The sequence below is a fragment of the Solea senegalensis genome, linkage group LG12 (genome assembly GCF_019176455.1).
Source record: "Solea senegalensis isolate Sse05_10M linkage group LG12, IFAPA_SoseM_1, whole genome shotgun sequence".
In the NCBI taxonomy this organism is placed as follows: Eukaryota; Metazoa; Chordata; class Actinopteri; order Pleuronectiformes; family Soleidae; genus Solea; species Solea senegalensis.
The window spans coordinates 14424271-14450040 of record NC_058032.1 but is presented as its reverse complement, the minus strand read 5'-3'; the positions used below and the strand labels follow the sequence as shown (position 1 = coordinate 14450040).

Sequence of the window (25770 nt, the reverse complement as noted above, 5' to 3'; positions counted from 1 at the left end):
GGATGCAAGCGAGGGATGTGTCTGTGTTCCCCCACACAGATTTATGATTGCTGCACGGCAATAAATTTCAAATCTGTTTTTATTACTTTTATAGGGATCATTGCTGATACTCTGTAGCCAATGAAAAATATGCTCATGAATACTCAAATTTAGAATTCTTGCGAATGCATTACTGTCTCTGTGTTTCTCTGTGCCGGCATCTAACATTTAAAACTCTGTGGTGGATCAAACCGTAATGGTCTTTGGGTTAATTGTTAAATGAGACTCGGTCCCTTTTCAACAACCAGTGAAAAAACTAACACCCTCTTATTACATACTAACTTCCATTAAACCAGGACCTTGTTAGGCAGCGTTTTTCTTTCTAATGACACCATGACCGTTTTAGAGTGCACTTACAAGCGATCCTGATGTATGCTTTTTGGCTTTTCTGGGTGCCTGTGGTGCTCCAGGCGACACACTGACACCAGTACTCATCAAGACCGAAGATCTTCTCCACCTGCTGTCTGGTTATGTCTATTGTCACCTGCATGACTGGCAGAGCTGCAAAGGAAACAGAAAGAACCATCAAAATGGTGACCGGGAGGGATGTGAGTGAGAGCAGTTTTATACCCGTCGGTTCATTTGACAGCAGCAGAGAGTGAAATTACCGTAAATATTTCTCATCGGAAAGGAAACAAATGGCCTCACATTAATCCTTTAGTGCATTTTGTACCTTAAACTAAAGCAGCAAAAAAAAAAAGCAAGGCAGAATAAATAAGTTGAGAACCATAATCATGCACAAAGTGCTTAAACTGAGGAAAATGAGAAGAAAGCCTCCCAGCTATCCTCGGTGAAAGCTGAACAGTCAGGACGGAGGTAGGAAGTGCTTAACAAACCCTCTGCAAACCGAAATAGGTGGCGTGAACTGATTCACTATTATTAAATCCAGAAAGTGAGAGGAGTTCACAATTTCCAGAGCATTTCCACAACAGTGTTAATATAAGTGAAGCTTCTGTAACACAGGGCAAAAACAGATTTATTGCTCTTCCTTGTGTATTTATTAAAAAGCAATATTTCATTCCATCTTAAGTTAACCTTTTGTTATGACACCTGCAATCCACAGGCATCTTTACATATTGAGCCCTGACTCTGATCCTCACCATGTGTCCTACTTTTTTACCGACGCCAAAGAGACTGCCATATTTTTCCTCCAGCTCTCTCTCCCTCTCCCCGTCTGATCTTTGCTCTCTGGGGTCTTTTTGGTGAGAAGGGTGTTGAACCTTTCATATGAACACACAGAGCATTTTACAGTCACAGAGGACACATCCCCAAGACCGACGTGGTAGCATTTACAGTACAGCGCTGTATATTTAAGTCTTGACGGAGAGCCGCTCTTCAACTTCAATTTACATAAAAGCACTTTCTGACACTCTTACACTCCCCTCACACACTTGAACTGTCTGCAGTGATCATTTTGAGCCCCAGACCGAGGCTGACTGAAGCTTGACTAAGTGGCACCTATCAGGCCTTCAAATCTATACAGCAATTACATAAAGCACTTGTACTGGATACAGAGTATTCATCAAATACAAAATGGGTGATTTTTCATGAACAATTTGAGACAAACCGTGTATGGGTCTGTGGGGCCCTGTGTGAGTGCATGCTGGCCCAAAGGTCATATGAGCTGTCTTGAGAGGAAAAGTGAATTGGCTCCATCGCCGGCAGCCACACAGCGATGAGTAGCTTTGAGGGTCACTGGCTGAGGCCCCCCACATGTATTACTGGTAGATTTCAAATGTGAGCACATGTGCAGTAAATCTAGCCCCCAAGCGCTGCCGAAATATCAAGTGTCAACAGCACATATGTCCTGTTTCAAGCAGACGCCATTCAAACATGAATATGCTCAATTGTCAAAAAAAAGTTTTTACTTTTTCTTTGTCTCAAGTTTAGCTCTTCTATTAGATTTTGTGAGTGTGTGTGTGTGTGTGTGTGTGTGTGTGAGAGAGAGATACTCAAGTTGAGGGAGAACCTAAAAGCTACAACAAATGTCTAGAGTAATAAAAATGAGCACTATAGTGAAGGAACAAATGGAGCAGAAGAAAAACCCCTTTCCTTCAAGTCAGCAGGATGTCAGTATTTTTACCCCGTCACACACAAGAATCTTAAAAACAAACAAACAATGCAAAAAACAAAAAAACACTTTGCACCTTATACAACACTTACACAAAGTGAATCCCCTACCTATGTGATCCAAAGAACAACGTCAGAGTTATTCTTGCAGTTACATTTTGTACACTATGAACAGAAAACCAGGGCCGACATTAACACAAAATAATGAATTTAAGTCGACAGCAGCAGAAGAGTGAGAGTTTTCCTCGGTTAAATATATACTTTTATTTACAGTGCATGAAGCAGTGTGCACTTCATATTGTGTTCACTGGGGAGGGCATTGGAATGGGGAATAGTTCTATTTATTTTTCTGTTGGTGTCTTGTATGTGTATGTGTGTTCATTATGTATTTGCCATTATATACAATCCTTAAAATGAGAAATGTATTCTCTATAGAGACCCATGACTGCAAATATAGCACTACAGTGTGGAAAAAAAAAAAAGAGAAGCAAAACGTCTGAAGTGTGCCCTCAAACCTGGAAGTCAAATTAAACTTAATTCTGAGAAATCCTTACAGGCTCTGGTGTGAATAACAATGGGAATATCTGATTACCCCGATTTAGACTGAGCTCATAACAATGTATGTATATGCAAAAATGATTTGGTTCAAAAAAGACTTATAATAAATACATTTGAAAGGCAGCAAAGCTGTCTTATTAAGTCTAGTGCACTTTGCATGGCTCTAGTTACATTATAGGAACCATTTAATTAATGCAAACCTTCGTTCTTCTCCAAGCTGGAGGTCAACGGGAAAACAGATCAGCATGGAGATGCAAAGCATGAACAACAGCAACCTGAGGTGAGAAATCCTAAGAAGAGCAATTTGAAGCTCTGCTTGCCAGAGTAATTGCATTCTGTTTCCTTATCTCTTCCTGTCGCCATAATTACCTGCTTTCTGTGTCTGACACCTTCCAGTAACACTGCTGTGAGCCAGTCTGTCCAATTTCAGTCCAATTAATAAGTAGGAAAGAATAATCTCATCACTTTGTGAACAAAACGGGACTGTAATTTTATAGCTGTTGTTCATAATTGGATAGTCTGCTGTTAAGTGTTGTTTTCCAGAGTCTATTCTATTGCGACGGCCAAAAGTAAAACAAAACTTTATGCACACCACTCTTTTACTGATCCATAGAAAGCTGTCTTTTTCTGAAGATGGGGGTACTGACACACTTACAACTCAATTATATCGATATTGATTTCTAATAGTCGGCTATGCTTAGCTGCCTTCAAGGTGTTAGGAATTATCTTCCTTTCCTGCGAGATACTGAGTGTGCGTCTTCGATTGGATCAGTAGCCCATTTCCAAATGAGCTCATATCCCGACTCTCAGAGAGTTTTTAAAGGGTAATTATGCGATTGACACTGTAAGAATAATGGGCTTTCAGCACAAACTTTATTCTTTATCAAAGTACAACTTAATCGGCTGCATTTAACCCTTACTACAACACATCTCAAAGCTTAACACTGCATTGACACACGTCATTAGCACCAGGTTTAGGCTTATTATAGTCATGCTGTAAAAATTCTACATTAGCACGTGCAATACTACATTCATTAACACATGTAATATTTTGTCTCACTTTTAATATCCAAAGCTTCCAAGTCTATTCTATTTCAATTCAATTCTTTTAGTTATTTATTTTACTTTTTTGGTCATTTACTTATGTTGTTTTTATTACATATAGTATGTTATGTTTTCACTGACGTGGGTTTATCTGTTGGTCTTACTTTTAGCAACTTCCTGTCTACAGTTTTTGATGAATCAACCTGAAAAACAAACAAACAAACAAAGTAGACTGCTGCATTATTAATGGACTTACCTATCATTTCTTAATCAACTTTGCTCCCTGTTGAACAAGAAAAAAAACCTACACTTTTCTCTTTATACTTCCTGAATCAACCTAAGTTGAACTTGGCCAGCTCATCCATCACAGTTCAGTGACTGGTCATTTTGGACTTTCATCTTTATAGTTTCCTGGATAGACAGCGAGTTCATACTTGATGATAAATGACGTAGCATTTCCATCTTAAGTACAAACAGCACTCTCCTCTATTGCGAAAAAAAGAAGACGCCACATATCACTCACTGCTGCTTGTGAGGTGACGCTGTTTAAAGGGATTTTAGTCGGGAAGGCTCAATATCACTTTTTTTGTGCGTCGTGTACAGTTATCACAGCCTTGAGTGTCTGTACTGATATCACTCAGATATAGAGTCGTTTGACATCTTTCAAACTACTTATCAGCTGACAACACCTCTGTGCCGATGCATTACTATCTATTTAAAATCACAATCCTCAAACTGTGCGACAATTTCTCTGCTCCCATAAAGAAGAAATGAACTTACCTACAACATGACTTAGTTAAATGTGTACATATTAAGCATTTAAAGCCATTACTGCAATCCCACTTGAAAACATTGCGCTCTGCACTTAACCTGTGGTCTTATACAAACACATACATCACTGTCCGCTGTCCCCACCCGCACACCATCTTCCTCTCCACTTGAAGTGGTCTATATTTTGGTCACATCTTCACTGCAGACCCTCGTTTTTCCTAATCCTCTGGTCGAGACATTTTTGAAATGGGTACTGAAGCTCTTTAGGTCCAGTATCTTTCAGTATTTCTGACACTTATCAGCTTGCTGCTCTCTGCTCGCTCTGCTGGCAGGTAGTGCTACAAGGTGAGTGTTACTGGGCGGGTGGAGGCGCAACAGACCAAAAACACCAAATCGAAACATAAACACAGTTTGTATACTATATATACGGGAGGGATTTTCAATTTATCCCAAGATTTTCGTAAATCAATCGATCTGAAACTAAAACGATTTCCGTTTTAAAAGAGAAAATATTGTTGTTTGCCTTAAGCGATAGTAAAGCAAATAGTACTGCATCAAGACCTCTGGCTTTAAACAAATGAAATGGAAAGAATAACAAAAAGACTTGGATGGAAGAGATGCAGAGTTGCAAAGTTCATGAATTAACTGGCCTTTCCTTTGTGTGACGGAGCTTGTTGCAAAGTCTCCAGGCAAAGGAGTACAATACAAGCTATTACCAGATCCAGTGGCACAAACATGTGCACAAAAGACACACCAACATTCACTGTAATGTGTTTTACTCTGTGTCAAAGCGAGATTATTTTCACATCAGAAATGTCCGGCCCAAGGAAGCAGAGGAGGTCGCTGCTCCTCTAATTCAGCCAAAGGGGAGGGAGAAAATACTTAACTGTCAAATTAACCGTCACCAAATCTCAGCAGATTTTCTTTTCTCTCTCTCTCGGTCGCTGTAAAAAGATTTACACTTGAAATTTTGATTGAATTGCATCAAGAGCAATGCCTGCAAGGGAGGTAAGGGGGCAGAGTCTTATATCAATTTATTTCTTTTTTAATGTCTGTGTAGATACTCATTCATCCAGGTCAGAGTTCTCCAAAAGTTATTGAATCAGCAGCAATTGGATTTTTCTTGAAAATGTTTCACCTCTCATCCAAGAGAAAAATCTGTCATTATTCAAAATACATAAAACAATGCCCCAAAACAGGACAATCTCCCAAACTAAATGTTGATTTCCAAGTGTCATCTTTGATTCTCTCCCCTTGTGTTTGTGTGTCACTGTGAGGAATTGGCAATAAAGCCATAGATAATCACTAAAAATGTCATTTCATCATTGATTAAATCTTTTTCTTTTTCTCCATATCGAGCAGTAAACACAACCCTTTGCTTGGCCTCGGCTTTGCTGCTCTGCTGGTGCAGCACTGGGCTTCATTGCCTCAGGTCTTCCAGCAGGACACGTGGTCAGACCGCGGTGGACTGTGGTGTCTCAGGGGGCCTCAGACTTCATGGCGGAGAGGGTGGTCAGGTTAGTCAAAGACCACAGCTGGATTTACGAGGGTGCATGACAAAAAAACACTATTCTTCACTCTTGTATTTTCAAGATATCCTTAAGATTTTGACATATGGAAAAGGCATGTTCTCCCCATGCGTGCGTGGGTTTTCTCTGGGTCACTTTCTCCGTGGCCCTGTGATGGAGTGGTGACCTGTCCAGGGTCGCCCTATGTCAGCTGGGATTGGCACCAGCAGCCCTCATGTGGAGAAGAATGTGGTATAGAAGATGATGGATTTATGGATTTTTGAACAGTCACAAACACACACCGCCTTGTGACCTTACAAGATTCCATAAAAAGAGCTAAGTATTCATATGTGCCAGCTTCCAAAGCTTAAATTGTGTTAATATTTTACTGACTCGACTTGTTCTGACCTTGCAAAGCAGTTGCCAGAATTTGCCTCTCTTGCTCTTGGACGACTGGATGCAGCATCACGCCTCACGGCAGCTATAGAAAGAAGTGACTCGTCCCACATAACATTTTTTTGTGTTGTCTTAATAAATGCAGAGTATCATGATTTTTCTTTTGCCTTCATAAATCAGATGTTTTGCGTCGGGCAGGCTTCAAGTGCCACAGTGAACCTAAGAAAATAGAGATAAAATAGAGATAGAAACAAGAGTAAAAAACAAACAAACATGCAGCCCTGTGTAGCTTTTTCCTCCTGCACTCTTTTTTTTTTTTGAGTCACCAGCTGCCACTGTTACACATGCCCTGCACTCTAACAACACCTAACAATAGGAAATAAGTCACACTGGGACAAGAGCACAAGCATCTTTCTGATGTGTGTGTTTGTGTGTGTTGGACGAATCTTCCCCTGAGCCAACACAAACTCACACACATAGGGTAAACGTCATCGGACTCAATCCCACATGAGTCGATATTGGGCTTGTCTGAGAGTGGGACTTTATTTTTCGCTCCCTCGCTCTTGTTTTCGCAGGCTGTGACCTCAATTCCATAGGGTCATTTGCTTATCAAAAGCAGAACTGGAACTTGCGGGTCCTGAGTGTGTGTTCATCGTGAGCACAGAAACTCAATTAGATGGCATCCCTGCTGTGTGTGTGGCTGGGATTCATCAGTGGATATAGTGGGATTACGGTTTGGTGACTCTACATCAGTGGCATGCACCATTTCAAGGGAGAGAGTTCACAATGGTTGAGGGGAGACATCACAGATGAACACTTTTAAGAATGCTTTCACTGCACAATCCCGCCAAGCGTCCAAAAGCAAGGTTCTAAGTGTTTCATTTCCTCCCGTGGTGCTTCTTTGTACTCGGTGGCATCAGTGTCATCATCAGCACTACCAGTGTCCACAGTTTCTTTTCATGGGACCAACAATCCGCTCTTCTTCAAAGTAATTACTTAACCTCTACTAGATGAAAGAAACCCCGAATCCAAGCTAGGTTGTAGGGTTGTACCAAAAAAAAAAAAACAAATCCTGAAAACGTGTATACAACAACCTGTGCAGTAAATCCACATTAGAATAACCCAAATATCAACTATTTAACCCCAGGTTATAAACCCAAGGGTACGACTGCTTTGTCATCTAGTCCACACACTTCCATTACCATGTTAAGCAGTGCAATGATGGGTGGCCCACGCGACCCGACGCAGCGAGCTGAGAATGGCAGGTGGCGCCATAGGCGTCTGTCTTCCAACAAGGATATGGTGGCCTTCTGAGTGAAGCATGGCTCTATTAAACTGCAAAGGAGATGGGAGCAGAGGAGGGAGGGGCCGAGGCAAAGCGAAGAGAAGCGCTGAGTTCACAGGGAACAAGGCAGTCGGCTCTCCCATTCAGGGATGTTGGTGAGGTTGCGACTCAAGTCAGTGGGACAGCGTTCTGGGTCAAGGCTCTGCCTCTGGTTATGGCCAGCTTTTCAAGAGCTTCTTTTGATTGAGCTGTCCATTTTCCACAATGAATGCACGCCGCAAGGCCCCTGCTGATGCTCTCAGTGTCGTTACAGATTATTCATGGCTGACAAACAGGCGAGCAGGTACCGCTCCAATCAATCCGGCTAGCTTGAGTCCAATGCCACTCCAAGGAGACGAAGGTGGCGTCTCGACAGTGGTGCGAGAAGTGTAAACAGTGCAGGGCACGAGAAAGAGCACTAAAAGTCATTGAGGAACAATGGCCGGTGAAATCAGACTGTGCAGTAACATGTGAGAGGAGGAGGTTTTGACTCCAAACATTGTTTGGGCTCAGTAGTGATGAGGAATAATGATGCACACAAGAGAGTGAGATCTTCACTCAGCAAGATCAGTTTACACAATTTTCCAAGCGACACGACGCCTCACTGCAACAATGCATTGTGCCATATACATGTCCATAAATTATGCTCAAATTGTGTTTTTACAATGCACAGGTGTTCGCAGGTTTGGAACGTGATAATGACACATAGCTCACATGTGCCGCCGAGCTCAAACGTTAAAAATAAGGCTTCCATTTATGTATTTCACATTTCCACTCGCCTCCGTACCAAAGCCAGAGCCGATTGAATCAAATGGACGTTAATTCAAAGCCACTGATCTTTCTATTTACACTGTCCCCCCATAATTAGTTTGCTTAACCTTTCCTCAATAGTGAGCGCATACACACACATACACTTTCACAAAGGCAGTGATGTGATTTACCACAGCGCCTTTACCAAAGTGCCCTTGTTGTAATTACTCTCCATCCAATACCCTGACCCCGATGATTGGCAAAAGCAGGATGTTGTATATGCCACAGTCTTGGGTCTGGGCGTGACGAGGACCTGCGCCATTATCTCCCACACACACCTTGTCCTAACTCGAATGAGAACACGTCAGAGGTGAAGGCCTAGAGCACTTTGCCTCTGCTTCCATTACATTCTGCAGAGTGGGAGGATCTGATAGAACGCTAACCACATGAAAGCTGTGATAATTTGCTTGGGCTAACATGTTTCTCTCCCCCTTCTCTGACATGGCCTTGGGCGCCCAAGTAAATAAGGAACGCTGCTTCAGGTATAAGTCACTCGGGCTTCCATCTGCTTGTCGAGTTCCCGGCACCATACGAATTGCACCACTGGTTGCTCTTTTTTGGACCTTTGACCGGCGTTGTTGTCTGAGTTAGAAAGCACAGTTTTGTTTTTTTTATGAATAATCTGTAAATATTCAACTCAACAACAAGCAGCATTCAGAAAATACCAGGAATCAACAGAGGCTACAAAAACAAAACAAAAAAAACACGTAAGAATTTTTCCCATTTCTGAAATAGTTTTACATAATAGAATTCATATTTATTTTCCTAGCTTACAATATTTAAAAAGACACACATTTATGTGAGTGTGCTTTGTTTTTATTGAACCAAATAGCAAATTATATCTAAACAAACATTTAGATATATTAATAATATGAAATGAATATGAAACAAATGTTAATTTTACAATGAAAAAATTGCCTTTCTATTTTTAACCAATCCATTAGTGTTTTTTTTATAGAGGCTATATGCTTTCATTTATAAATCAGCCAAAAAATGATGCATTTTGTTCTTTAATAAATGTTGCTAAGTCAATATGTCATTCAAACGTTTGCGTGTAGTTTTTTTTTAATGACCTTTTTAATGTTTTTAATATTTAATCTATATATGATAAATACTGTATATAATTGCACTGCAGTGCAGTCATACCACTGTTGTTCAATAACTGGTTCGTTAAGTTAATATTTGTATTTGATGTCATTAAACAGTTCTATTTTAACTTTAAGAAAATCTGCTCAATGTATGAGGGAAAAATTCTCTGATGAATATGAAATAATTGAAATATGAATAATAATAATAATAATATTTAGCGCCAGTTGTCTTTCAGTGTTAAGCCAAATTAGTAATGTTTTTCCAGGTACATATCAGCTACACTTCAGACTAAAAAAAAACCCAAAACATATATTGTAGGTTGGTATTTAAACACTGTGCAGTAATGGCCTGTTTTATCTTGTTAATTTACGCTACGAGTTTGTAATGCCGTGACCAAACAAGCGTGGCAAACGATGACTTTCAGCATCTCTGCGTGGTTCGGGTTAACGTGTGCACCGTGGTAAACAGATACCAGGAATCTCTACTGTACATCAATCAAGTCGCGCAATGACACACAACATTTCCCACAGCAGACTGAAATGGGAAGGTCGTCGATAGTATAAAGAACATTTTTGATGAATGTTTCACAGTGTAGATGTTCAAATGTACGTACTGAAGGAAAAAAGAATGTAACGGAGGGGAACTGCATCTTAAAAGAGTAATGCCTGTACAATATTCACAACAATCTAATCTGTCTAATCCTCCATCTGCCACCACTGATCCAATAGTGATGGTTCTCAATCCAGCGTGGACCATGTTGTTAAGGTTAGGATGAGGGGCGGGGTGAAGTGCTGTAGACTGAACAGGGATTGAGCCTTTAAATATTAATTTCTTTGTTCAAATGCGACTTTATTCATTTTTAATAGTGTAGATGCAAGGCAGAGAATTGTGGACTTTATAAATAACCTGACGCCGAGAATTGAGAGAAAGGAGTGAAAGTACGAGTAGACCCCTGAGCCTGGTTTGATATCACAGATAACAGCTGCTGGGAGGTGGTGTCGAAATAACATGCACAGATGGAGCGGTTGTGATGAAAATGCTTCAAAAAAGGAGGAAAAACCAGAAATGAGTGATCATTAAAAAGGTTCATAATATGGTCAAAAACCAGTTGATTTGACAGAAATGATTGATTTTGCCTGTAAAATGTGAGAAAACTTGTGCCTTTTGTCAAAAAAAAGAAATCCATTTGCTATGATGTAAGACAGTAAAAAACAGAAAAGTATCACACAAGAGAAGCTGTAATTGATAACTTTGTAGTCAATGTGACTACCATTACATTTCTAGACTGTAAAGTAAACACATCCTGCCAACAGAGCTTAGTATTCATTTTTCACATGTCTGCCCCCCTTTTTTTTTACTTTATACACTCTAAAGTCTCTTGGTGTACCAGGGAAAAATAAATGTATTTTCAAAAAACAAACACACGGTCTGAATCACCATGAACTAATGAATTATTAAACTGGAATCACATAAGGTCCACACGGTTTCTCCTGATGGCTCCCAGACTACGACCGGTGCTCTTGTTATTGTTAGCATGCCTCAATGAGCATCCACTCCAATGAAAAGGTTTCCTCAAACACGTGCACCGTCTGCATTTTCCTCTTTGGTGGTTGCCACAGTGACCACACAGGGCTGTTTCCAGGAGTGTTGCATGAGGCCGGGAACATGCCAGTGATGAAACAAGAGGCGGAAACACATGTGCCTCTGTCACCTACCTGACCCAAAGGGTATGGAATTAGATTTTCAATCAACACTTTTTAAGAAGCAAACAAAATATTGATTTATTGTTGGAAAATACGCTTGTTCTCTCTGATTTGTTCTTCGTGTTTTGGAGCGACATCTCAATGGACAGGAAGTAGTCACGCACTTGGAAAATAATAGATAATTACAATTATTTGTGACTACTTCCGGTCCGTTGAGCTGTCGCTCCAAACCTCTGTAGCCAATCAGCAGGCAGCTTCCTAAGGCCCGCCCATGTTTAGAATCGCAAACAAATATCCACGGTGCAAAGAACACGTGTATTTTCAAACAATAAAATACAATATTTTTGAATGATTAAATTGATATTTTATTTACCTCTTAAAAAGTGAAAATATTGACACAAATCTAATTCCATAAAAGAGTCTTTTCAAAGTGTGGTTTTGCTACCTTTGGACAGCAAAGCTGCAGCTTCTCTGCATAAAGCAACCCTTTCACATTCACCACCACTATCCTTCACACAGGACACCCAGCAGCCTCTTGTTTAAAATAGAGGAGAATGGTGAATTGATGTTGTTTGGAGGAGTTTATATAATAGCTTTACCGGAAGTTTCCTTGAGGCCAAACACACAATGCATTAACTGACAGCTGCTGAGTTGCTCTGCCTATCAAAGATCTCCATGGACTATTTAGCTGTCAGCTCCTTCCCTGCACCTCCCAGCCCCTCTGTTTTAAAACAAATTTGAGCAGAGCAGGTGCTGACTGACAGCACCGACTCCCATCCTGTCTCCCTCTGAGTGCACTACACTCAAGCCTTTCATTTCCACGCTATGTGTAATGCTACAATTACAATAAAAAAAAATATTCAATCAGAAGCATATCAAAAGTTAATTGCCTATAATCAAAAATAAACACCCAGGGAGGCAGTTTCCTGGCATCGCAACATGTTAAAACAGCACATTTTGAGGGAGATTGTGGAGTCGGAGCACATTTGCAACTTTGGCCTCTATTTGCTCAGTACAAGGGCATTACAAGAGGCTTGGGTGATGCATGCGCTGCATTTCACTGCAGCACACAGCCAAGATTTTATTCAAATGTCTCAGTTAGGAAATAGAGAGCTGAGGACTAAGGTTAATATTTCCATGCCACAGCCATAGTCTGTGCGCCTTGGATACTGTACATTAAAATGCACTACCAGAATAGACACCGATGACTTTATAGAGGAATGAAGCCGTGATTAAAAGTGATGGACTCGGACGAAACATTTGGCATTTCTAAATCCCACTGAAAGCACTGCACACAAACTACAGATAGGCTTATTGATATCATGTCTGACTTTACCAGCTAGATGTGGTAAACAACTTCAACTGTTCGGGAAGAAAAGGACCACTACACCTGATGACTGTATTCCAACTACAGGCAAGGGCACCGCTTTTGTGTAACACAAAATTACTTTAGAGACGGCGACGCGTGAGGCTGATGTCGGATACATTTTGGTGGGAGGACAAAGGCTGCGTGTGTGGGAGACGGGAGCGTCAACGCTGTTGTTTGACAAATGGTAATTATTTTTCCCCCAGACTTTTGTTCCACTAATTGCAGTTAATTTTGAAATTCATTATTCCTACATGTCAACACCAGCTTCAAGGGAGGGGACCCTGTGCACTTAAACTCTCTAAATAAGAATACAACCTGCACACATTCAGAGACACTGAAAGGTGCTGCCTTTGTATGAGCCTGTCTGTGAGATCAATCAACACAGCTGGCTGGTGCTTAATTCCTTCTGCCTCCATTTTGTGTCTCACTGCTCCAAACAAACTTGCAGTTGTCTCAAAGCCAGGCAAACACCGGCCTTCAATTAAATCCACTTCAACTCCCCTCTCACTCTGAGGTGTGTTGCTTTGAGAAAGGTCTGCCTCCACACACACACACACACACACACACCGGGCTGACCTGCCTGCAAAGCCTAATAGAACACGTTGACAGATGTGTCATGGGAATAATTCACCTTGCCATCTGTTTTTGGTGCTTTGTGGCCATATCCTTCTGCCTCCGTCCTGCAATCAAGGACAGGATGAAATACAAGTCCCATTATGGGGTTGCAGCTAATAATGCATTATCAATTAGTCCCCTTGGCTACTGATCGATGCTTAGCAGGTGGTACAAGGCCATTCTGTTCATTTAGGACTATATTGTCCTCTTCCCCACTGATTCTCTTATTTCCTTCTACTCATTACATCCTGGCTGGCAGACCTATCAGGTTTTGCTTAAATTGCAGCACGACCGCTCTTCAGTATTCCATTAAAGATCATGTTTAATCACTGCTGTGTGGCTCAAAGGTCATTAGGGAGACTGTCCCGAATTAAACTTGAATTCTGACAACAAAATGATGATAAACCTGCCTCTGACTTTGCACTTTACTGAACATTAGTCATTAATGTTATAAGATCTTCTCTGAGTCTTGCACAAAGGTGCACGCCTACGTCTACGTCGCTGGAGAAACAGAGATGGGAAAACAAAGCATCACACAGGGACAGCGAGGGGGAGAGCTGGTGTGAGACTGGGTGCTATAATACCACGGATAAGTATTGCGGTATTAAAACAAAGGTTATAGATCGTTTCAGCTGAGCTGAGCTTATCTCGCCCTGAGATCAGAAATTAAACATGTCGCCCCATTGCAATCCAGGATTTAGTCCATCAGAAAATACATATTTTATACAAATGAATATGCATTGGGCTGCAGATGTAGGGGTTTACCAAGCGGTGCCATTATACATTATTAGTTCTATTCAGAAAGTAGAGGAAGGTTTAAAGAGATTACGGACTACGTCATAGGAGGTATTTAGGTTTCAAAGGATTGACAGAGCACAGGAGCTGGCACTGATAACTCGGAGGGAAAAGGGAAGAGGTGATTTACAAATATAGCAGTCTGAGGAGTTAAGAAGATGGAATATTAAAGAGTTTATGAATATAGCGTACGTGATTCCATTGTAAACTCCAGAAAAAAAGGCACACATGTAGCCGTTGATTATTTTCCCCATAGTTTTTTTCATTGTAGAAGTCCTGTCAGGATCCGGTTCAATCAGCAAACAAAATATACCCACTCCCCATCTCCATAAAGCAGTCGGCAGATGTTTATGATTGTATTAGTGATGTGAAATGCATGTTTTTTCCACCTGAGAGGGTTTGCTGAACCGGTGACAATGCGACGCGTGCATCAGAATCGTTTCCATCAGTGCTGGCAGATGAAATGCAAACAAAATCAAATCAGTCGTGCCCACACAATAGTCGGTTGCTCAAATGCCAATCTCCCCTGCGCTCATCATGTGTCTGATGAGAAATCAGAGTGTGCGAGAATCTCCTAATCTATGCAAACACGGCGTCAGGATTGATTTGTTCACAGGGGATATGTCTTTATTAGGACTCGCCAGACATCTCCGTTGCTCCCGTCCTATAAAGGATGACCTGGGAAAGACCGAGCCGTCGTGGGCTTTAGATGTGGTTGCAGCCATAACAATTGAGATAAGTTACTGAGGACTGGTAATGAGAACCGATAGACTCAAGGATGGATCAATATTGGACAGTGATACCAGGAGAGGAAGGACAAATTGTGACATCTCTTTCTTTTTCCAGGTTCAAAGGCGCTTTTGAGACAAGTGGCTCCTTCCATCTTTCTCTCTCTCTGTAGGAAAGTATTCACAACACACAAAGGTGTGACCATAAGTCTGCTCAGGTGCTGTACACACAGTCAGCTGCAGCAGCGCTTTCTTGCACATAATCAGCAACAATAAAAAAGCGAGCAGTCTGATGAGAGCTTGTGTGAACATCAGGCCTGGGTCACTTTTCTTAACTCTAACCCTGTCCAGTTACTTTGACATTTCCCAAGTGTCCACATGGATGGAGTTTGCTGAATACTGCATCTGCTTTGCAGGACCAAACCAATTTATCAGTGGAGCAGCCACGTTTCGGATTTAATTTAAACTTGGCTTTTCAGCATGAAGGTGAAAGGACTATTGATTACAGCTTCTGCTCTCTTCGACCAGTCTGTTTTCCCAATAAATATCCTTATGAAAACATGCACAAAAGTCATTGGTAATCCATTTCCTTCACCTCCTTGAAACAAAGATAAAAGAGGAGGATGAAATGCTGCTTCGGGTTATCAGACATTCATTTGAAACCAAGTTGGGCTGGGCATTATTTTCAGTTTATATCGCACACAAACAAACCCCAGTGCATTGTTATAGCACTGTAATCATGGCTAATATAATAATATTGTGTAATACAGTTTTATAATTTGACACTGCTGTTAGCATGTTGTAAAAAAACAACCATCCATATTTTCTATATAACAAAACAAATGTGTGTTAAGCAGTGACTTTTAAATGTATTGGCTTCTTCTTAAAAAAACAAAATATTTGAGTCACAGCTCTAAATTTAATGAATGATCACAACCATAAGCTTCAGAGATAATTATTTGCTCTTATCATTGCCAACATAGTTTTATGGAATTTAAGCAATTTGATGTCAATAACAGACACTTAATAAAAAACATCTTAGTCTGATTAGGTTATTTGTTTTTGTTTGGTCATTTATTTCCATATGTTTGTTTTTAGACATATTTAATTGGTTTAGGGATAAACTCAGATGAACCATTTTGCACGACTATTAGAAATGTTATTAAAGATTTCATAATCGGGCTGTTGTGATCGTGTCAGCTACATTATTTCCTCTGCTTATCATGGCCATGAAAAAAAAGGCCATTCACATTCCTAATGAGGCTTTTTAAAAACAGAAATAAATACATTTTAACCCCAATTTGAGGCATCTTTTAATTGCTGAGTTGCTTTTAGTAAACTTGTGACTTTACGGGCGGAGAAACATCAGAGTTTGTAAAACCTTTTATCAGCAATTAGCCAAGGTCAGAAACCATTTGCCAAACCTCCACAATGTTTGCATTTCTAGACCGATTATAACTATTATAATAACTTGATGAACACGATGTCTTCCTCTTTATGTCTGATGAAAACTACGAGTCATTTTATTGTCGAACCATTAAAGTGTGACAGAGGAAGCCAAGGCTCGACGCGTCATTTACATAACTATGAAATAAGGATATCTCCTGAGAATGTGAATCCATCTCAACACACTAACTGTTGAAATTGACGCTGACATCTCGGAAGCTTTTAAACCATGACAGCGCATATAGTACTTACATTTATGTCTTAGTTGTTAAGGGTGAAAAAAGCATGGATTTTGCTGAGGGCAAATCATGAGAAGACACGACCGCTTAGTCAGGCAGAAAATCTATCAAACTTTCTCTTAGAGAATGGAGCTACTTTGAGAAGGTGATTTTTCACTTTTACTCTGGTGATAAATTGTCAATCAATTTTAGTCAGCTTGGATATGTGTCCTTAGTCCTAATTCCTCGCTCCTCAAGGCAGAATGTTGGTATCAGGAAGCTATGGAGTGACACAAGTCCTGGTTGCTTGGCAACAGGTACAAGCCTAGAGTCCAGTGTGACTGTGACGACCAGGGTGAGAGGAACAGACAAGCTTGTACTGCACACACAGACACACACACACACACACACACACAGCTAAACCACAGTGTGTGTGTGCCTCACATGTTTGGTGCAGAAAGGGAGGATTAGAGGGAGCCATCGGTAAACTCCTCCGGGCAGCGCTGACATTAAACAGCACAGGTGTTTGAGAGATCGATGTGAGTACCTTGGAGCGGCCATACCTCTGGACAAACGCGTGTCCTTCAGAAATGCACAGCCCCACATACGACACATTCATCATCAAACACAACGGCACAACAGAGTGACGTGAGGAGCTGCAAGGAGGCCGGGGAACATCACAGCATCTGAAAACACGGAGCCCCCCTCGCTGCTGCATGACAGATTTGTTTCACAGACAGATAAATGTTGACTATAATGGCTCATAACCCCATGACAAATTGTCCATCATCAGTTAATGTTGGAAGAGCAGTGTTGCATTGGTAATGTCATTTTCCCATCAACTGTGCACATTGTTGTCTTGACAAATCCAGCTCCTGGCAAACTCAAATTCATATTTATCTTCAAAACCCATTTGAGAGCTGCACAAAAAAAAAAAAAGATTTAAAGATGCAAATCAACACAACACGTTAACGGAGAAACAGGTTACTCGCCTGCCGTGTTTCCACTACATGGTCCCAGCCCGGCTCGGCTCGACTCTACGCGGTTTGGTTGGTTTTCCATTACAATATAGTACCTCCTCAATGTGGGCGACACACACACACACACACACACACAAACTGGTGACTTGTAAAGCAGTTGTTTTCGATGTACTGAATCATTAGAATCAGTTCATGAAAAAGACCGGAGCACAGCGTCTGTCTGACACAGTCACTGAATACAGTGGCAGGGTTTGTGATGCGGTCGCTAAATACACCAGACTCCTCTGTTAAATGATGAGAATTTAGACATTTCCTTGCTAAATGTCGAAGATGAACCCCCTCTTGTGCCTCTCCCACACACAGCATCGGCTCAGCTCGTTTGGAACCTTGCCAGAGCCGGTACCAGATACTGTCACTAATGGAAAAGCAAGGGTAGGGGCGAGTAGAGTCGTGCTAGTGGAAACACGCCATTAAAGAACGCAGGTTAACAGGTAAGTGGACAACGTGGTTATAACACACTTCGTTCTCTGGCTCTGCAGAGAGACAGACAAGTTCCTCTAACTTCATTTTGGAAGCACATCTCTGTTTTAAGTGTGTAACAAAAAAAAAGCAGACAGTTGTGGCAGACAACAAATTTCTATTGGTGTCAACAGACCTCTATGAACTAGTTTCTGTTTGAATGTACGAATGACACTGTGTGTTTTCCTAAATATAACTATGTATATATATATATATATATATATATATATATATATATATATATATATATATATATATATATATATATATATATATATGTACAGGCACATGTGTACATGTAAAAAAGCTGATTGGGAATCTGGATACGCAGAGAAAGTGTTGTTCTCCGTGACAAACCCACCTGGGGAAAACATTTCTCTAATCTCCTGCCCCAGTTACAGAAACCAATTTTTTGTTTTGTTTACATGGTATTCAATAAAAACAGCTTCATGGAGAATATAACCCTGTTACTTTAGTATTCTTGCTCAGAGAGAGAAAAAAAAAAATCACAATAATGTATTCATGTAGGTAGTTTCCAGCAGATCTTGAACATTTTCAGGAGCCAACATCCATTTCATCTATCAAAGTCCTGCTGATATTGGTACAATTTTTTATTTTGCATCCCTCCCTTCGTTGATCAGTAAGCGGAACACGTATTGAAACACAAGGGGGAAGACTGATCGTATTATATCAGTGCATTTCTGATCATTTCCAAAACTTCATGTGCTCCCTCGTGACTTTGCTTTCTATTCACAAAACAGGAAAGAAAATTAACTTTTCATGCTCTTACTGATATCATTCACTGGCTGCATCATCCGAATCTGTGTCTGACACGAACGCGTGTGAGTGACAGCGAGTTCGGGACTTCACACGATGTTGACACGATGCATTATTATTCAGTTCTACGTCTATACACTCCAAGAATAGCGACACAAGCTCCACTCTATGGGAACACAGTTACATGTTTAGTCTCGTCTAACCTCGGCGATACAGGGAATCGGCTCCTGTATCATCACGCCTCAAAGTCACTTACACAGAGTGCAACTAGAACAAAGAGCCTTAACAGGAGAGGACAAGTCAACATGCACTCTAAATAAGCGTCTCAGTGCGGGATTTATTATTTGTTTTCAGCTGCAAACTTCACTCGAAATCCTCACCTACCACAGTCTCAGTGAGGATCAGCACGTAGGTACACCTGCATGACATTTAAAACATTTTTGTCTGTATTTGCTGAGCTGCTGCATGTTGGTGTAAGAAACCCTGCAGATTACATTTAAATGTGAGCTCTTGATCTAAAAACAAAGAGGCAACGTGCAAATCAATTAACACATTCATATTTAAAATTGTCTTTCCTGTTTTGAACACAGTGTGTGCAGGTGCTGCTGGGTGTGTCTGTTTTCCAGTGTTCAGTTCTTTATTTGTTGGGTTTTTTTATTTTTTATTTTAATACATGTTTGCTATGTACAGTTACACATCTGAAAAGAGCATTTATGTGTGTGTGTGTGTGTGTGTGTGTGTGTGTGTGTGTGTGTGAAAAACCTGTCATTCTCACATAATCAGTTGTCAGGCTGTGAATGGGTGGCTTGAATTTGCAGATTGCTGCTGAATCACACCACATCGGTGTCATACATGTTTATGACACTGATGGCGGAGGCGGGGGGACTGCAGCATAACAGAGACAAAAACAAACAGGTCTCCAAGGTGACTGAAAGATTTCTGAGACTGAAACCAATGCGCTAATTATGAGACAGGCACGCTAAATAGGCTGGAGGATGAGCCAAGAGCCTGATGGAGCACAGCAATCACTGGGAAATCACAAACCTTAGTTTCAGGATGCAAACTCTTTACATAATACACCTATGCACTCGCACTCGTCTTCTGCATCTGCAGCAAAGACATCTGAGGAAAAAATCTGGCTTTATCTGTGCTGAAGAAAAAGACATATTTAACAGAAAGTGTGCTTTGTGTACCTGTGGCTGGGTCAATGGTGCGCTCGATCAAATGGTCGTCCTGGTGCACCCACTCGCCGATGCACTTGAAGTAGATCTGTGTGGCTGGAGTGGAGCGGCAGGTCAGCGTCACCGGCTTGTTCTTCACAATGTACTCGTCCTCTGGCTCCACCAGGAAGTGAGGTAATAGATCTGAGAAGGCGGCGGGGAGTGTTGCTGTGGCCGTGTGCTCAGAACCTTGAGAGAATGAAAGAGATTTTTAAAAAAAAACCTTCAAAGTTTTCAGATAAAACTTTCCCGCACTGCTGCTGAGACTGATGAGCGAGTGATCAAATGTCTTACACAGGAGCTCTGTGCGTCCGCGGTGAATAGCAACTCATACTGTACGTGCAAACACAAGAAGCCGAGGACAACAGAGACGGACAAAGGGGGGGGGCAGCTGTGCGGAGGACAGATGGAAATGATGGAGCACGGCCTTGTGTGCGCTTCACTGGGTTGTTCCAACAATAGAGTCCATGTCTTTACTCGAGCTCTTCATCACAGCCTTTTAACATCACCACTGATGTACTGGTGGCCATAAATCCCATCTCAGCAACTATGGGCCACTTCACACCGCGCTGAATGTCTCCTCAGCCAGGACTTTAACTCAGCCCACATTCAGAAAGAGAGGTGAGGCAGGCAGAGTAGAGATGACTGACAACGAGAGAGCCAGTTACACTGAAATCCCATCTTAAATCCAGGAGATTGGGATTTTAGTCCTTCATAATCTTACATGATATATAGTAGATGTGAAGAAGGACGAGAGAAGACACCTATTGCATGTGCAGAGAAAGAGCGAGCTGAGACAATTGCGCTATTTATGTCCACTCTTTTAAATTGTTCAACACAAATGCTGCATGACACAACGGAGCCGACAGCGCTCGCTGACGTTCCTCTGTGACCACACTTCTCCCTCTCTCTAAACATATTAGCCTTGTGCGAGAGATAAGACAGAGTTGCAACAGCGAAATAACCTCTTTACACCAGTGGCACTCAGGAGAGACCAGTAAATCCCAAAATAAAACCCCTTTAAAAAGGAGTGTAATATTAATTTACTGCCCTGAATCCAATATGGCTGACGGACCAGGCATTAACAACCTTCTCCATCACTCCCTGTGCAGCAGAAGAGGATGGGAGTCCACATCTCTCATAATGAAACGGCAACACTCGTGGCTGACCTTTCTCTCCTCACTTCCTCTCCTCCATCACCCAGCTTTCCTTCATCCTTGCAGCTGGCTGATGTCCAGGTCAGGGATAACGTTACGTTGTGTCATAAACACCAGCCTTTGGATACAGACACAATCTGTCAGTTCCACCCCCACTACACATTATATTAATATCTCTCTTTCTTATGCATTTTTTTTTTTTTTTTTTTACTCGTGTGCTGGGTGTTGCTAATTCATCAGGATGAGACACAGTGAAGCAAGCCACTGCTGCCGCCGCCACGTGCCGCTGAACCCCATTAATGTTTTGTGTACATGTTTAACTCTTAATGAAAACTAAATGTTCTGTGTCCAATGAACGACATACATCACTTGCTTGACACTTTGCCTTTTTCCCCTCATTTTCCAAGCACACTTTATTATGACAACACATTTGCCGAGAAGAAAATGTCATTAATATGGCAGCTCTCTGCTCAGGACAACGTAGCTGCCAGATATTATTTACTATGTATGTGAGAGAGCATTCGTGTTGTCGAGGTAAAAAAAAGGCCACAGTTCATCATCAATAGTGAGTATAATTGCTTCAGCAAAGAGACAAAACTTAGCTAATAAACAGTGTGGGACCAGCAGGTCAGGTTATTTGAAAATGTGTTGGTCCTAATGACGGTGGATTCTTCTAATTGGCCAGCTTCCAGCTCTGTGACCACAGCTATTAGCTGGCCGGGCTGACCCTCTGTAATCCCCGCAGACCGACGACGACAGCTCAGTAAAACAGTAGGCGAGACTCACCTCACACCTGCCAGGTTAATCATCTCATAGAGAAAGGATGATGTTGAAACTGAGCGCGAAACCAAAGCCACCTGAGACACCTGACGTGTGGCGAGAACGGTCGGGATGAGCTCCTGATGATGTTAAATCACCACCGGCTCCTCGTTTGCGGGAGGTCACCTTTAACGCGATCCCTAAACTTTTTGATGATGTTTTCCGATCTGTGTTTGTGTGTGTGTGTGTGTGTACATGTGTGCGTGTGTCAGAAGGCATGGGGCTGGTCTTCCATTTTAGTATGCACTTTAGGTTAATGAGGTTAAACACGTAATTTCTTTAGAGAAATAAATTGTCGTTTTATGGGTAGGGCATTCCAGTCACGTATTGCTTTATATCAAACCCATAATGGAGGGCTGATGCGTAGTAAATTGGCTCAGATTATTGTCACGACACAATGTACTTCAAAGTCAACTTGTGCGACACACACACACACACACACACACACACATAAACGGGGAGTATCAGCTACTTAACAGACTTCTTGCGGGTCAATGCACAAATCAAATAGACATACAGCAGCTCTATGTGGGCACTGCGTTATAATCCACTGAATGTGAGTGGCTGAAGCTGCCATTAATTGTTAAATGCATCTGAGCCCATTGTCAGACCATTTTGTACGCACACAAACAACAAACACTGAACGCTAAATGTCTCCCTGGTTGATGATTCAGCCAATGAACATGATTTAATTGATTTAATAAGATGTGTTGCTAGGGACCAATAACATTACATTACTGCCTGGATAATTGCATTTCCATAAAAAGAATCATTCTGATTCTTACTTTAAAAAAAAAATAAAAAAAATAAATAAATGAGGTTACGACCTTATATTTGTCTGCAGTTGCTATTCTCCCAAGAGACAATTCCACTGACCTAAAAGGCGCACGCACGCACACGCACGCACACACACACACACACACACACGCACACACACACACGGGCGGGGGTGCACCAGCTGTCAGTGTGCTGAGCCATGATGTCCAGGGCAGACTCTGTGCTGCACACAGACCCCCATGTCTCATCTGTCCAGCTGACTACATCAACTCCCAGGTCAGAGTCTGAGTGCATGCACCAGGGGAGCAGAGGATGTCGAGGTTACGATTCAGACACAAACACATTCAAAACAAAAACATACGAGAGACGAAAGAAAACATCAGACAAGTTTCCTGTAGCCACTGTAACGATACTTGTCCTCCTCACTGTGGATCACATGTTACCTTCAAGGAGATTTGATTACGCACAAATCTCAGGTAAGTCAGTAAGCATTTATTTTTAAATTTCACTCCTTATTATCGTCTCGGAGAACAGAAGTGCTGAATGCACCATGGTATGAGAATGTCAGAAGGGATGAAAAAAAGAAAGTAACCCTCTTTTGTGTTTCTCCCTCACGGCACTAACACGTCGTCTGCCCTTTGGAGCCAATTACATTTCGTTTTTTTTTCTTTTCTTTTTTTTTCCAACGACGCCATGTCCCTGAAGAAAAGCATCATTGAGCAATCACTGGGCATAATTTATATCACAGTGATGAACAGCAGCCATAACAAGTGTTTTATGACACCATCAGCGCATTACAATGTCCTCTGAAATTAATTCAATTAAAATGACTATCCAGAATATTAAACCATCTCATGTTGAGCTGCCATTAACAACAAAGCCCAGATCAAATTTGTCACAACCACTTTATTGGTTGCTGTTTTCCTTCAGAGTGCTCAGGTTTGCTCAAGTGCTTCGACGGACGCTTTTATACATCGCCGAGTGTCTTTATATAGCTAGCACTGGAAAACAACAATGTATGCACTTGAGGATTCTGGGAACAGGAGCCTTGCTCGTGTAGAGGGAGAGAGAGAGAGAGAGAGAGAGAGAGAGAGAGAGGAATATTTTTAATAAGCTGCAGACAATATTAAAGAGCGAAAGAAGCAGAAATGGGAGCGTAAAGGTAGACCGCCCGTCATTTATAATCCGGAACATGGCTGATTGATGTGTTTGTCCATCGCTGACAGATATTTACTGCTCCACATGTCTGGGATTCAAAACACAATTTTCAATGAGGAAACCATGCTTCAGCGAACACTTCTTAAACCAATCACACACACACAGGTTCACGCAGCTATCCTTTGAAGGACTCGCACTGACTGAAGCCTCATAATAATGCCTAACCCTTAACCTTAACCTAACCACAATTCAAATCTTAGCCTTTAACCAGTTCTTCACAAATGATGTTCTGCCTCATTTGGACCAGGTTTTGGTCTCCGTGAAGACTGCTGGTCCTGACAAGGTCAGGGTTTATAATCTGTTGTTTCCTGGACACCTACTCTACAACACAGAATGCATGACATAAAAAAGTATTCACTTTTTAAACTATCTGACAGGAATCTTCAATTACAAAAGTGTTTAGTGGTGAACTTGAAGCTCCTGAACCAGGCAAGCAATTATAAAGGTACCAATTTATCACTTACATGTTTGTCATTTTTTATTAAGCTGCAATGATTCATCAATTACAAAATGAATTGTCAACTATTTTGTTTTTGGCTTCTTAAAGGTGAATATTTTTTGGTTTCTTTGCTCCACAAAGAACAACTTAAATTGAATAGTTTTGGTTTGTGAACAGAACAAGACATTTGAGAGCATCATTATTTAGAGGTTAAATTTTTAGTATTTTTTCGGTTTCTTTGCTCCATATAACATAAGAAATCAATAAAACTGAATCATTTTGGTTTGTGGACAAAACAAGACACTCGAGAACATCATTATTTCCAGGTTTGGTAAACACAAAGACATTTTTCTGACGAAACAAGCACTCGATTTGTTAGTTGCAGCCCTAGTCTGACTTGATATTCAATTCAGAAATAATCACAGCTTTATGCTGTTTATTTGTCTCTGCATTGATGGGCAAAAACTCGCTCTTGTCCCACAGTCGGACAGGCTGTCTCGAATTAAGTGGTCTTTAGTCTGTTGTCCCTAAAGACAACCTATAATGCAGATACACACATGTACACAAACAGAAAATAAAAAAAAACCTGCATACATTTGCAAAATACAAACCACACGTAAGCAAAAAAAAAAAAACCCGGCACAAACAAAAGCTCTAGCTTTGTCTTTCTTTCAATCAATGACAGATGTAGAATAATGTATGCAAGCAAAACGACACGTAAAACAAAAAAATGTTGGAGCACCAACACAGTCAGATCCCATGCGATATCCCTGGTCATTAATGTTGGCCCGGGAAGTAATCAATCACTGGCACTGAAAATGCATGTGTAGAGAAAAAGCCTCTCATGCATTAAATAAATATTCCGACGGACACCATAGTAACCTAAACTTCATCACGTCACGTTTCCATCAGTGGGGGCAGAGAGGCTTAAAACAAAGCACAGAAGGAGAGACCGAGGAGGACGAGCGTGAATATATAAATGATTCTCATACATGCCACATGTGATGTTATTACAACCTTTTTTCCCATTTAAATTAATTGGAAATTGGCTGCTAAGCATGTACACTGATGCAGAGCTGTACATCCGTGTGCATATTTTAATCCGGGGCTCTTATACCACGCTGTCTATAGTGTTCCTTGACGAGCGGATTTCCACAATAATTGTGCCACCGAGGCTTGGGTCACATTGTCGACTGTGAAAATGGCCATTAAAAGCTGTCGACATGAATCACGTCTTCTCACACAGGCAGCACTTTGGATGATTAAATGCTTTAAAAAAAAAAATGTCATTAAACATTTTGCCAACAAAAGGGAAAAAAAAAAACATGGAGGTGTCATTTGTATAAACATGGTGCAGAGCACAGTCAAACACCTTTGAATA

At 41.2% G+C, this 25770-nt stretch overlaps 1 protein-coding gene across 1 annotated transcript in view; it reads right to left on the bottom strand.

Annotated features, from left to right (window-relative positions):
* Nucleotides 1–25770, bottom strand: part of LOC122778791 (netrin receptor UNC5A-like) — a 114263-nt gene that overhangs the window by 30191 nt on the left and 58302 nt on the right. The window contains exons 2-3 of the mRNA XM_044040888.1: nt 19953–20168; nt 397–540 (exon numbers count right to left, since the gene is read on the bottom strand). Of these exons, the coding sequence (XP_043896823.1) occupies nt 397–540; nt 19953–20168 (360 nt within the window). The remainder of the gene's footprint in view (nt 1–396; nt 541–19952; nt 20169–25770) is intronic.